This window comes from Rousettus aegyptiacus, unplaced genomic scaffold (assembly GCF_014176215.1).
Source record: "Rousettus aegyptiacus isolate mRouAeg1 unplaced genomic scaffold, mRouAeg1.p scaffold_m13_p_13, whole genome shotgun sequence".
Classification (NCBI taxonomy): Eukaryota; Metazoa; Chordata; class Mammalia; order Chiroptera; family Pteropodidae; genus Rousettus; species Rousettus aegyptiacus.
This window is the reverse complement of record NW_023416288.1, coordinates 47,769,029-47,779,795: the sequence shown is the minus strand read 5'-3', so window position 1 is coordinate 47,779,795 and position 10,767 is coordinate 47,769,029. Positions and strand designations below refer to the sequence as shown.

General features: G+C 64.2%; 1 protein-coding gene across 3 annotated transcripts; it reads right to left on the bottom strand.

Annotated features, from left to right (window-relative positions):
* Positions 1–730: 730 nt before the first annotated feature.
* On the bottom strand, positions 731–10,015 carry SHH (sonic hedgehog signaling molecule). Of its 3 annotated transcripts, XM_036230605.1 has the most exons (4): positions 9,628–10,008; positions 4,223–4,484; positions 963–1,534; positions 765–890 (listed from the first exon to the last, which is right to left on the bottom strand). In XM_036230605.1, the coding sequence occupies exons 1-4, from the start codon at positions 9,925–9,927 to the stop codon at positions 765–767; spliced, it is 1,260 nt and encodes a 419-aa protein (XP_036086498.1). In that variant the 5' UTR covers positions 9,928–10,008. The 3 variants fall into 3 exon arrangements, with proteins under 3 accessions (XP_016016423.2, XP_036086498.1, XP_036086499.1); XM_016160937.2 differs by having other exon boundaries at positions 731–1,534; positions 9,628–10,015; XM_036230606.1 differs by lacking the exon at positions 9,628–10,008 and adding an exon at positions 7,087–7,343 and having other exon boundaries at positions 765–1,534.
* Positions 10,016–10,767: the final 752 nt, after the last annotated feature.

Below are 10,767 nucleotides of genomic sequence, written 5' to 3'. Positions count from 1 at the left end.
GTGTGAGTGTGTAACAGTCTTGACTTCCAAGAACGTGGCCAAAATGGTGATGACAAGCAAATCTTAAACCATGAAGACCATAGAGGAGATGGCGGTTACCTTGGAAACTAGTTAAATTAAAAATAATATATCTTCATATTTTACACTATTTCAAAAATGAAATGTAATTCAGTTAAGTATTGATCTCTCAAAAATCTAATTTACAATTCTGTGTATAAAAATATACTTTGTGGACCCCCGCGAAGCATGTTTTAGTCTACACTCGCCGAGAAGCAGGAGCCGGCACAGGAGGGGTGGGGTGCGGACAGTGTCGCTTTCCGGAAGGCGGGACGAGGGGCGTGTACAAAAATAGACTCCGAGCACGTCGCTTGGCCTCACAAAATAATCTTTCCCCCGTGAGCACAGTTCACGTGACAATAATAAATTATCCAAGAAACAAACTATTTAAGGCTCTTGAAGGTCCGGTTCATATTATTTAAAACATCTATTCATACCAAACAAATAAATAGCCAGGAGAGGTGAAAAAAAAAATAACCAAAATAAAACAATAACCGAAAAGTTCAAAAAATATATATATGAACTAAACACGACAGAACTTCCCAGGGTCTGTATTTCCTTAGAGTCTACTTTGGGCTGTCCTACTTTATTATTATTAATTATTATTATAATTAACGTCTCATTCCGTGCGCTTTTCCGCGTGTCTCTTGCTGTGTCTCGCCGCCGCCCCCGCCCCCCACCCGCCCCGCCCCGCCCGCCCCCGGCCTTCAGCTGGACTTGACCGCCATGCCCAGAGGGTGCAGGGCCTCGCTGTCCAACAGCCAGGTGCCTATTTGGTAGAGCAGCCGCGAGTACCAGTGGACGCCCGCCGCCGCCGGCGCCCCCCGCGCCTGCTGGGGGGCGCGGCCCCCGCCCCCGCCGTCGCCGTCCCCGCCGCGGTCCGTGCGCGCGGGCGCCAGCGCGGCCAGCAGCGCGTGCGCCAGGCGGAAGGGCGCGAAGGCGCGGTGCGCCCAGCCGTGCTCCTCGATGACCGCGTAGCACGACGCCAGCACCCGGTTGATGAGGATGGTGCCCTGCGCCGTGAGCGGCGCGTACGCGCCCGCCGCCTCCTCGCGCAGCGTCACGCTGTGCACGGCGGCGGGCAGCAGCCGGCGGTCCCCGCCGCGCTCGGCCACCACGTACACGCGCTGGCCCGGCCGCACGCGGCTGGCGAAGAGCGCCCGGCGCCCCGGCGCGCCCCCCGGCGGCCGCCCGGCGCCCGAGTCGTTGTGCGGCGCCACGAAGAGCAAGTGCGCCGCGGTGAGCAGCAGGCGCTCGCGCGGCTCGCGCGTCTCGATCACGTAGAAGACCTTCTTGGCGCCGTCGTCGCGGTCCAGGAAGGTGAGGAAGTCGCTGTAGAGCAGCCGGCCCTGCTCGTCGGCCGCCAGCACGCGGTCGCCGGGCCGCAGGTCCTTCACGCGCTTCGTGCCGCCCTGCTCCAGGTGCACCGTGGCCGAGCCGGGGAAGCAGCCGCCCGACTTGGCCGCCACCGAGTTCTCTGCGGGCGAGGAGAAGGGCGAGAAGAGGGGACAGGGCGGTGAGTCCCGAGCGCGAGGCGCGTGCGGGAGGCGGGGCGCACGCTGGGGCCCCCGTGCGCCCGGGCCGGCCGCGCGCGGAGCCGGCGGAGTCCGGGCGGAACCGGAGCGGCGCCCCTGCCCAGCCCCACGGCCTCGGCGACGGAACTCGACGCAGACACATTCCCCAATGGCCCTTTTAGGACTGAACTGGCGGTGACAAAGGTTGGCTGGCGTTACACCCCTCTCCTTCCTCCTTCCTCCCCCCTGCTCCCCCCACCCCGAACCCTACCCCCCGCCCCAACCAGCACACACCCAGCCGCGCCACGAATCCAGAGGGTATTTGCTCTCCACTTGGAGTCCTCGGGAAGCCTCCTTGAGCTCACTTGGGCGCCGGGGCGCACCCTCCTTCCCTCCCGCCCCCGGCGCGGGGCGCGGCGCCCCCTCGTGCGCGCCGCACCCGGCTGCACCGCGGGGACCCCTGGCCGGCCCACCCCCCGCGCGCAGCCGGGGCTCTCGGTGTCGGCCTGTTGGGGGACGCCGAGGGCGGGAGGGTGAAAAATAGCTGTAGAGGTCGAGGCAACTGGACAAACATTCCAGGGAACTGGCCGAGGCGCGAAACCCGGGGCTTGTGTGGATTTTCCAATTAAAATCCAATAAAAGGCCCAGCGTTGTCGCCGCGATCGCTGCGCTACATGGGAGACACTCGGAGGAAGGGACACTTCTGTGTCTCCCCTCCCCTCCCCTCCCGCGGCTCCCGGCCGCCCCCTCCCTGTTTGCTCAGGTGCACCCCCCTTCCCCGCGGTTCACACGCGGGCTCTCCAGAAGCCCGGGCCTCACAAGCGCTATTTGCTCAGCCAGGCCTCTCTTCCAAGCTCTCAAGATGTGTATTTGAATTTTAAATGGCGGGGCCTGCTCGAGCGCTGGAAGCGGCCGGGTTCTCAAGGCCCCTTGACGACGCGCTTTCTCGAGCCTCTGAGGCTCACTGTCCCGAGGACAATGCTCGGAGCCGGGGGCGCGCAGGGGGCCGGGAGGAGGGGCGCCGAGGCCCCGTCTTCTTTGCATTCCAATCTCCCGGATCATGCTTTTTGCAAATAGAGATCGCGAGAAAGAATCTTCCTGCTGGAATTACAGAGGGCTTTTAATCTTCTCATCGGTTTCTCCGGCATGAAGTGCGGGCCTGGCCGTTGGAGGCCCGCGGTAGCCCCCCGGAATGCGACCCGGGGCGCAGGCGAGCTGGAGTCGTCGAGTCGCACGACCCTGCTTGACACGCAGCGCCCCCGCGCCCCGGCCCGTGTGCGCGAAATGCCGACGAGCGGCTCTGCGCACCCGGGGCCCGCGCCCCGGCGGGATCCTGGGCCGGGTCCCTGCTGCTCATCTGCGCGGAGACCTCTGGGGACCCCCGGCGGGGGTATCCCTGCCAGTGGTGGGGCTCGCGGACAGAGGTGGCCCCCGAGGGGTCCGCCCGCGAGCGCAGCCGCGAGCTGCCGAGAAGGGCGCACCCGGCGCGGCGGGAGGAAAGGACCCCCGCAGAAGTTTCCCCGCGGAGACCCGCGAAGTGGGGGCGCCGCCTTCCCTCCCGCCCGAGACCCCTTCCCCACGGTCCCTGCCACACCTCTTCTTTCTGTTGTGACAAAAAGCCACTATTTTCCTTACCTACGAAGTGTGTCTCGACACTTCAAGTGTTTTCCTGCTAACATCTGCTATTAAAACACCGTTTAGGAGACAAACAGGCAAAACTGGGGAGGGGTGGGGAAGACACTGTTCCTCCGAAATTCAGTGTGAACTGTTCTGCTAAACGCGCCAGCTTCAGCTGAGAGATGGAGGGGCGCGCAGAGCGGCCTCCGAGGTGGGGCGCGCGCGCGCGGGCGGAGAGCGAGCGGTTCCTCGCCAGCAACAGCGTGTGGCGTTGCAGGCCCAGGGAAGGGAGCTCACGGGCGCAGCTGCAGGCGCGGATCTGCCTCCCCGGCCCTGGCTGCGCTGGGGCAGCCCAGCTGGCTCCTAGCAGGACGGTGCTTCTGGGCTTGCGGCCTCCAGATGTTGGACGCGGTGACTACTGGGTTTATTACCTCCCACCAGGCCTCTCCCCAAAGGCTTAGCCAGTGAGTGAAGTTAGCTTGGAATCTGCAGGCGCTGGTGGGGAGGGGAGGGGCACAGGGGCTTATCCCCGGACAGAACCTCCTGTCCTGGGGGGGCGGGCGGGGGCAGGGGAGTGGAGGCCACAGAATCTCAAGCCCAAACCAGAGGAAGGGTTGAAGCCGGGCCGGCCAGCCACGCAGGGCTGCAGTTTCCCGCCAGGAAACGCCCCCCCCCATCTTTCTTCCTTGTCTCCGCCACCTGCAGTGGGGGCTCTAGAAACGGGAGCGAGGGGGGGAGCAGGGAGGGGGAGGTAGGGTGGCTGGGGAAGCCATATGCCCTCTGCATCAGGGCTCGAAGGACCTGGGGTCTCCTGGAGCCTTTAGGGGAGGGACAGGTCCTTGCTGGGGGACGAGCCTCCTGGGGTGGGTAGCCAGAACAGAAGCGCCCGTCATCCAGCTCCCTCAGGCCCTGTGCCTCGAGTCCCCTCCTCATTTTTCGCTTTCCCTGGGATCGGCAGTGGGTGCACAGGTGCCATCTCTGGGCGGATCTGGAGCTGGCCTGGGGGGTGCTGCTGGCACGGGGCGGGGGCTCACCTGCTTTCACGGAGCAGTGGATGTGAGCCTTGGACTCGTAGTACACCCAGTCGAAGCCGGCCTCCACCGCCAGGCGCGCCAGCATGCCGTACTTGCTGCGGTCACGGTCCGACGTGGTAATGTCCACCGCGCGGCCCTCATAGTGCAGCGACTCCTCCGAGTGGTGGCCGTCCTCGTCCCAGCCCTCGGTCACGCGAAGCTTCACTCCTGGCCACTGGTTCATCACCGAGATGGCCAAAGCATTTAACTTGTCCTTACACCTCTGCCGAGAGAAGAGGGGGACCCGCAAACGTTACCATCCGGCCCCCCACCCATTCTCCGTCACGGTCACCGCTGTCTGGTTCCCGAGGACCAGGGCCGTGAGGAGAAGTAGAGGACAAGGCCTGAAAGGGGACCCAGCCAGCTCGGGGTGGGGGCGGGGCGTCTGCCGGAGGAGCAGGTTGTCTGGGTGGTGACTGAGGGCCCAGATGCCCAGGCGGTAGTCCCGACCAGGGGAGCAGATGGGTTTTTTTTTGTTTTTTTTTGTTTTTTTTTTTTTTAAACAAGTGCACTCATGTTTTCAGACAAGGACCCAAGAAGCCATGGACCACGCCGGCCATGACCCTCCTGTCTTTCCCGGGGTGCATCTTGCCACCCACACACCCGCCCCCTTGCTGGGGCTCCATTTCTGGGCCGTGTGTGAGGGCTCCACCCTTCTCCCTGGGCACACACCCTCCCTCACCTGGAGGCCAGAGAGAGGCCCAGGGTGCAACTTTGCAGAAAATGAGGAAAAACACACTGTATACTTCTTAAGGAGCTGCAAGCTTTGCCTTATCTCTGGACCCTCCCTCCTGCCCTATGCCTATCTGAGGTGAGAATTGAGCCATAGGTGGAGGGAGGTGGGGAGCTGATAGCAAAGCTTAAGGAGTGGGAGCGAGCCAGCGGCGCAGGGCGACCAGGCGAGTTATAATTTTCAATAAGGGCCAGGCCGGACGACAAACAGTCTTTATCTGGACAGCCACATTCCTTTGCGCAGTGGAACTTTCTGCCGGCTTTTCTGTGGTCTGATTGTGTCTCTTGTTTTCCTTAACCTGTTCCCTTCCCCCAGCTTGTTTTCTTGGCCCCGGCGCAGAATGGTGTCCTGCAAGTTTGAAGTGCAAACTTCAGAGGTGGAGGGAGGGGGTGGGCGGGAGGGTGGGGGATGGGAGCCAGGAAGGCCTGGGGCTTCGGAGCTCTTTGCCTTTGGAGAGTCTCCCCCTCACTGTCCCCGAACAGAAGGAAGCTGCGGGTCGGAGTGAGGAAGCGTGAGTAGGCGGGACGCGCACCAGGGTGCGTGGGGCCGGCCGGGGGCCTGCCCCGCCGCCTGTTCCGCGGTCCCACACAGGGAAGGAAGCAATAAAAAGAGCCTCATCACGTGTGTGCGTTTGTGTGGCTGCGCGCTCCCTGGACGCTGGCTCTGCTGCCGGTGGCGTGCGGGATGGAGCAGAGGGGGAACGGCAGAGTCCTGAGGGGTGTCGTCCCCAGAGAGGCCACTCCACGAGGCGGCGGATGGCAATTTCAAGTTAATGTCTGCAGAGGACAAGGCCGGCCTCCTCCAGGCAGGCGGATGCTGGCGTTGGGAGCCTGGTTACCGGGCTGAAGAAGCCTCCTCTCCCCACCCCCACCCCCGCCCCCATCAAGGACCCTAATAATCGCGTGGGCGACTCTTTTCCTAAAGAGTGGGGGAGGAGCGCCCTTGCAGAAGGACCGCTGCCGAGTTTTAAGGGGATGCGACAGATTGCGCAACAGGAAAAGTCCTGTGTATTTGGCAGCAATAAAACGGGGAACATGGTTGTAGAGTTAAACATACAACAAGTGGCGGGGGGAGCAGAAGGCGGGGGCGGCCCTAGTAACAGGTCGGCGCTTGAAGGTTTCTGGGCCTTCCAGCCGTTTTCTTAAAAAAAATAAATAAATAAAAATAAAAAAACTCGGAAAGGCAGAGTTGGAGTGAGGTCATCGTGAGGATTGAACGCGTTTTACATGAAAATCAATCAGTAAACCAGGGTCAGTTAAGAGCCGGGATGTGGAGCCGGCTGCGCAGGCGCACACCGCCGACACGCACACGCACACACCCGCGTGCCGAGCCCCTGTCCCACCCCTGCTCCCATCTCTGGGGGGCCCGTGAAGCTCTCGGCAGCTTCCCCCGGGCAGCTGGCGAGGGGGGAGGGCAGGATGGGGAGGGTGCAGGACCACCCTCCCGTCCCCTGAGCTGCGCCACTTAAGCAAGAGCCGAAGGACCCAGGCGAGGACGCAGGCCGAGGCAGGCCCGATCGGCGGCCCGCGCCCTCCCCGGCTCCCCCCAGCGCGGCGCCGCGCCGGCCCGCCGCCGCGAGGACGCGCTGCTCCCCGGCCTGGCCGGATCGCCGCGGCCCAAGGCAGGAAGCCCAGGCCGGTCATCAATTCACTGAGTCGTGTGCCACGAATCAAGCCCGACTCTGTGCAGCCACCGTGAAGCCCAGCGGGGCCGCAGGGCCGCTTTGTGTCGCCGAGGCTGAGCGGTTCCCTACGCCTGAGCTCCCGCCACCTCCCCCGTCTGCGCAGCCGCTCGGAGCCTGGAGGCCTGAGAAGGACTGTCACCGCCAACACGCCGAAGGGCTTCCCCAGCACGGGGGCAGGAGTGTTCCAACTTCAAAAGAGCACCCCCAGTCTCTGCACACATCTCTCTCCACCGCGCCCCCTCCACTGCGGAGAGCCAGACCCCTCCCACCCCTACAGGAAAGCCTCGGCAACCCCACGCCTGAGCGCGGCGCCCCAGGGCCGCCACGCACCCCGAAACCTACGCAGTGTCTCAGGTCACTGCCCCCTCCGCCCTCGCGGCCCCCTGCCCCCTCAGAGCCCCCCAGTACCCCTCCTGGCACCCGGGGCCTGCGGGGAGAGAGAGGGTGTCTGTCTGCGCTCCCCCCTCTCGGAGTTAATATTAACCAAGAGCTCATGCGTTCCAGAACTGCCCTCAAAGTTCCACTGGGGACGATCTTGCCATGGTTGAGGGACTTGGGCGGCAGTCACATTAGAGAGACAGACACAGCGAGACACGGAGGGACGGAGGGACGAGACAGGGGAGGAGGGACACGCACCTGAGAACAGAATCCAGGTGCTTCTCTTAAGCGAGGGGCCGGCGGTGCGCAGGCTCGCCGAGCGCCCTGGCCGCCTCGGCCTGGGAGGCAGTCCGGCTGCACCCCTTCCCCGGCCCTGCCCGCGCCTCCCACGTCCTCCGCCTTCGCCCCCACCCCACCCCCCTCACTCGAAGAACCAGACAAGAAGGAAGCACACGGAAGGAATAAACAAGGGCACCTTCCAGGCCGCCCCCCGAGCCACCCGCGTTCTAGGGGGACATTTGTGGGGTCTGTGATACAATCTGGCTTGGCTCTCCCCACCCCGCCGCACCCCACCCCCGCGGAGGCTGCCCCTCCCCCGTCCTCTTGCGCTGGGACTGGGAATAGCCACTGCCCAAGGAAAAAAAGTATTTGTTTTCGTTTCTTCGTCTGAGGGAAGTTGACAGAAGGTCAGAAGTTCAAATGCTGCCCGCGCACGCGGCGGCGAGAGTGTCGCGGCGCGGGGCCGCGCGGCCGTGGGTCCCCGCAGGGCGGCCGGCAGAGGGACCTGGCTAGGCTCGGGCGCGGCGCCGAGGACCGGGAGGCCCGCCGGCGGCGGAGGCTGCGCCGGCGCTGGCGCTGGCACCCTGGCCCGCGAGCGGGCGACCCCGGCCGTCGGGGCCCTGCTCGCAGCCGGGACGCGCTGCGCAGCGCGCGTGGAGCGGCGGTCGCGGCCCGGCCGCGCGCGCTGAAACCCGAGCCGCGGGGTCGACGAGCCCGGAGTACGCGGCGCTGCATGTCTGCTGGGCGCGCCGCTCCACGCTCGCCGCGGGGCAGCCGGGCGGCCAGGCCCGGGCCCCTCTGTGGCGTGGGCCGCGCGCACACCCGGGCAGGCGCTGACCCCTCCGGCTCGCGGACGCCCGGTGTCCTCGCTCCCCCTCTTCTAACTTGCCTCCCGCCTCCCCGGTTCCGAGGGCCCCCCAGAAGGCCTCCTCCCTCCCGAGGCAGCAGTGTGACCAGGGGTCGGGGCCCCAGACCCGCTGGAGAACTCCCCGCCGCTGGCCGCACGCACGGCCGCCTCGGGGCCTGCGCAGAGTCAACCGCGGCTCGCGCCGCCCTGGGCACAGGCGCCCGCGGCCACCCTCGCGGTCCAGATTTAAGGTGGTCGTGAGCAGATTGGAGAGAGCGAAGTCTCGAGAAGGACTCTCCCCACGCTCCCTCTCCTCCCCCTTCCTCCTCCGGCTGCCCGCGGCCTCTCTCGGCTCCGTAGCAAGGCCGGGCTCGGGCTGGGAACCGAGGGCCCGGAGGTGGCGCCTCCGCCCGCCACCCCCACCCTGGCGGCTCTTGCGCCCCTTCCGCGCCGCTCAGTCAGCGGCGGTGCGCTCCTAGCCCTAAAGGTAGGACTCGAATATTTTAATAGGGCAATAAAAAGGATGTTGACCTATATTTGCCAGGAAATCCATATCTAGCTTCAGTTATACGTGCACTGAGTTTCAGACAGTCCGCGGCGGGCGCGGAGGCGCAGCCAGAAGTCTCCGGCGGCGGTGGGGAGGGAGCGAGGCGCGCGCCCTTCCCTTCGCCTCCCCTGTCCAGCCCCCTCCGCCGGGTTTAGTCTCTCCGGATGCCTCTGCCAGCAGGTTGGAAACTACAGTGATGCAATGCCAATAAGTTCTAAGTCCCTCCCCTCAAGGACCGCGGCCCGGGAGAATGAAAGCGCATCCTTAAAGAAATATCGATACATTCACACTCTGATGGGCGCAACCGCCACCGCGGAGTCGCAGTGGAGCGATGCGACACGCCAGGGACGAGCCGAGCCGCCTCGGAGCCCCCGCCTTTCGTCGGAACGCCTCCCGGCTTTTCCGATCGCGGGCCTGCGGCGGGGTCGGCCGGGTGCGGCGAGAGAAGGGAAAGGCGGGGGGCTCCGAGGTCCAACGCTGGAGGCTGCATCTGCGCGGCGGTCTGGAAGCCGCTCTATGTTCGCGGCGAGGAGTCAGCCCCCTCCCTCCATCGCCACTCCAAAGACGCCCCAAAGTGAAGGTCTCCCCGGTTTACAAGCCAGAGCTGAGGCAGGATGGGAAGGCCATCGCGGCAAGGCAAGACGCATCAGGTCAGGGCCATCCGCGGACCGCGGCGCCTGCCGGCCTCCCCCGCCCCCACCCTAAACTTCTCCGGCCGGACCCTTCACCTCCATTCCCCTCCAGGAAGAGGAAGGGATGGCAGGTAGGCAGGTGGGTGGGGAGGCAGCGAGCGAAACCGCCCTTCTACCTGCCTGCAGAGCAAACAGACCAGGTCTCAGACTGCTCGCGCGCACCGGAGCCCCCGGAAGGCGCCGCGCGCCGCGCTCCGGGTTTCTACCTGAGTCATCAGCCTGTCCGCGCCCGTGTTCTCCTCATCCTTGAATATGATGTCGGGGTTGTAATTGGGGGTGAGCTCCTTGAACCGCTCGGAGTTTCTTGAGATCTTCCCTTCGTATCTTCCGCTGGCCCCGAGCGTCTTCTCCGCCACGTTGGGGATAAACTGCTTGTAGGCTAAAGGGGTCAGCTTTTTGGGGTGCCGCCTCTTCCCGAACCCCCTGCCGGGTCCGCACGCCAGCCCCGAGCACAGCAGCAGCGACCAGACGAACGCCAGCGGCAGGCATCGCGCCAGCAGCAGCATCTCGTCCGCGGAGCCCGGGGACTTCAAAGCCGGCTCCGCGCGGGTCTGTGTGCGCGGAGTGTGCGCGAGTGTGTGTCTGTGCGCGTCTGTGTGTGTGTGTGTGTGTGTGTGTGTGCGCGCGCGCGCCTGTGCGCTCTCCCTCGCTCGGCTCGCTGCTAGCTCCCTCGCCCGCTCTGCCTCTCTCTTTCTCTTCCTATAGAAGCCTGCCCGCCGCTGCTGCGGGGGGCTCTCGGCGGATCCCCACCCAGACGGGGGCTGGAGCGGCAGGCTGCTGGTCGCTGATAACGGAGCACATCGGAGTTGGGGCGGGAGACAGCAATCAAAAGACAAAAAGAGTCTGATTTTAAATGGTAGCAAGCCTGGAGAGCTTGTGAGAGAGGCTGTCTCCAGTACTATATTATAGCTGGCAGGGGCGCATCTGATTGGCCGAAGCAGCACAAGCCTGTCTTCTGATGGTTAACCCTAAAAAAGACTAGAATTTTTTTTTCCCCGTCGCCGCTGTTGCTTTATTTTCACCTGAAGGCTTCGAGTTAGAAAAGGGGACCTCTGCCGAGACAAAGGTGGGCGTGAGGGAGGCGGCCGGCTCCTGGGGATGACATCAGCCCCCCCGCCCCCCCCCCGCGCTGCGTGCACCGCGCCGTTCCCCCTTCGCTTTCTCCAGAATGGTAGGTGCTTCAGTTAAAACCAACCGAAGTTTTAGAGGACAGTCTGGGTCGCCCCCCTCCCAGCTTCCATGATCAAACAAGTATTCCCTCCAGCGTTTGAGGGGCAAAGCTGCCCAGGTCTTATTTAAATGTTTTTTCTTTTCTTTTTTTTTTCTTTCTTGTTTTTTTCCCAGAG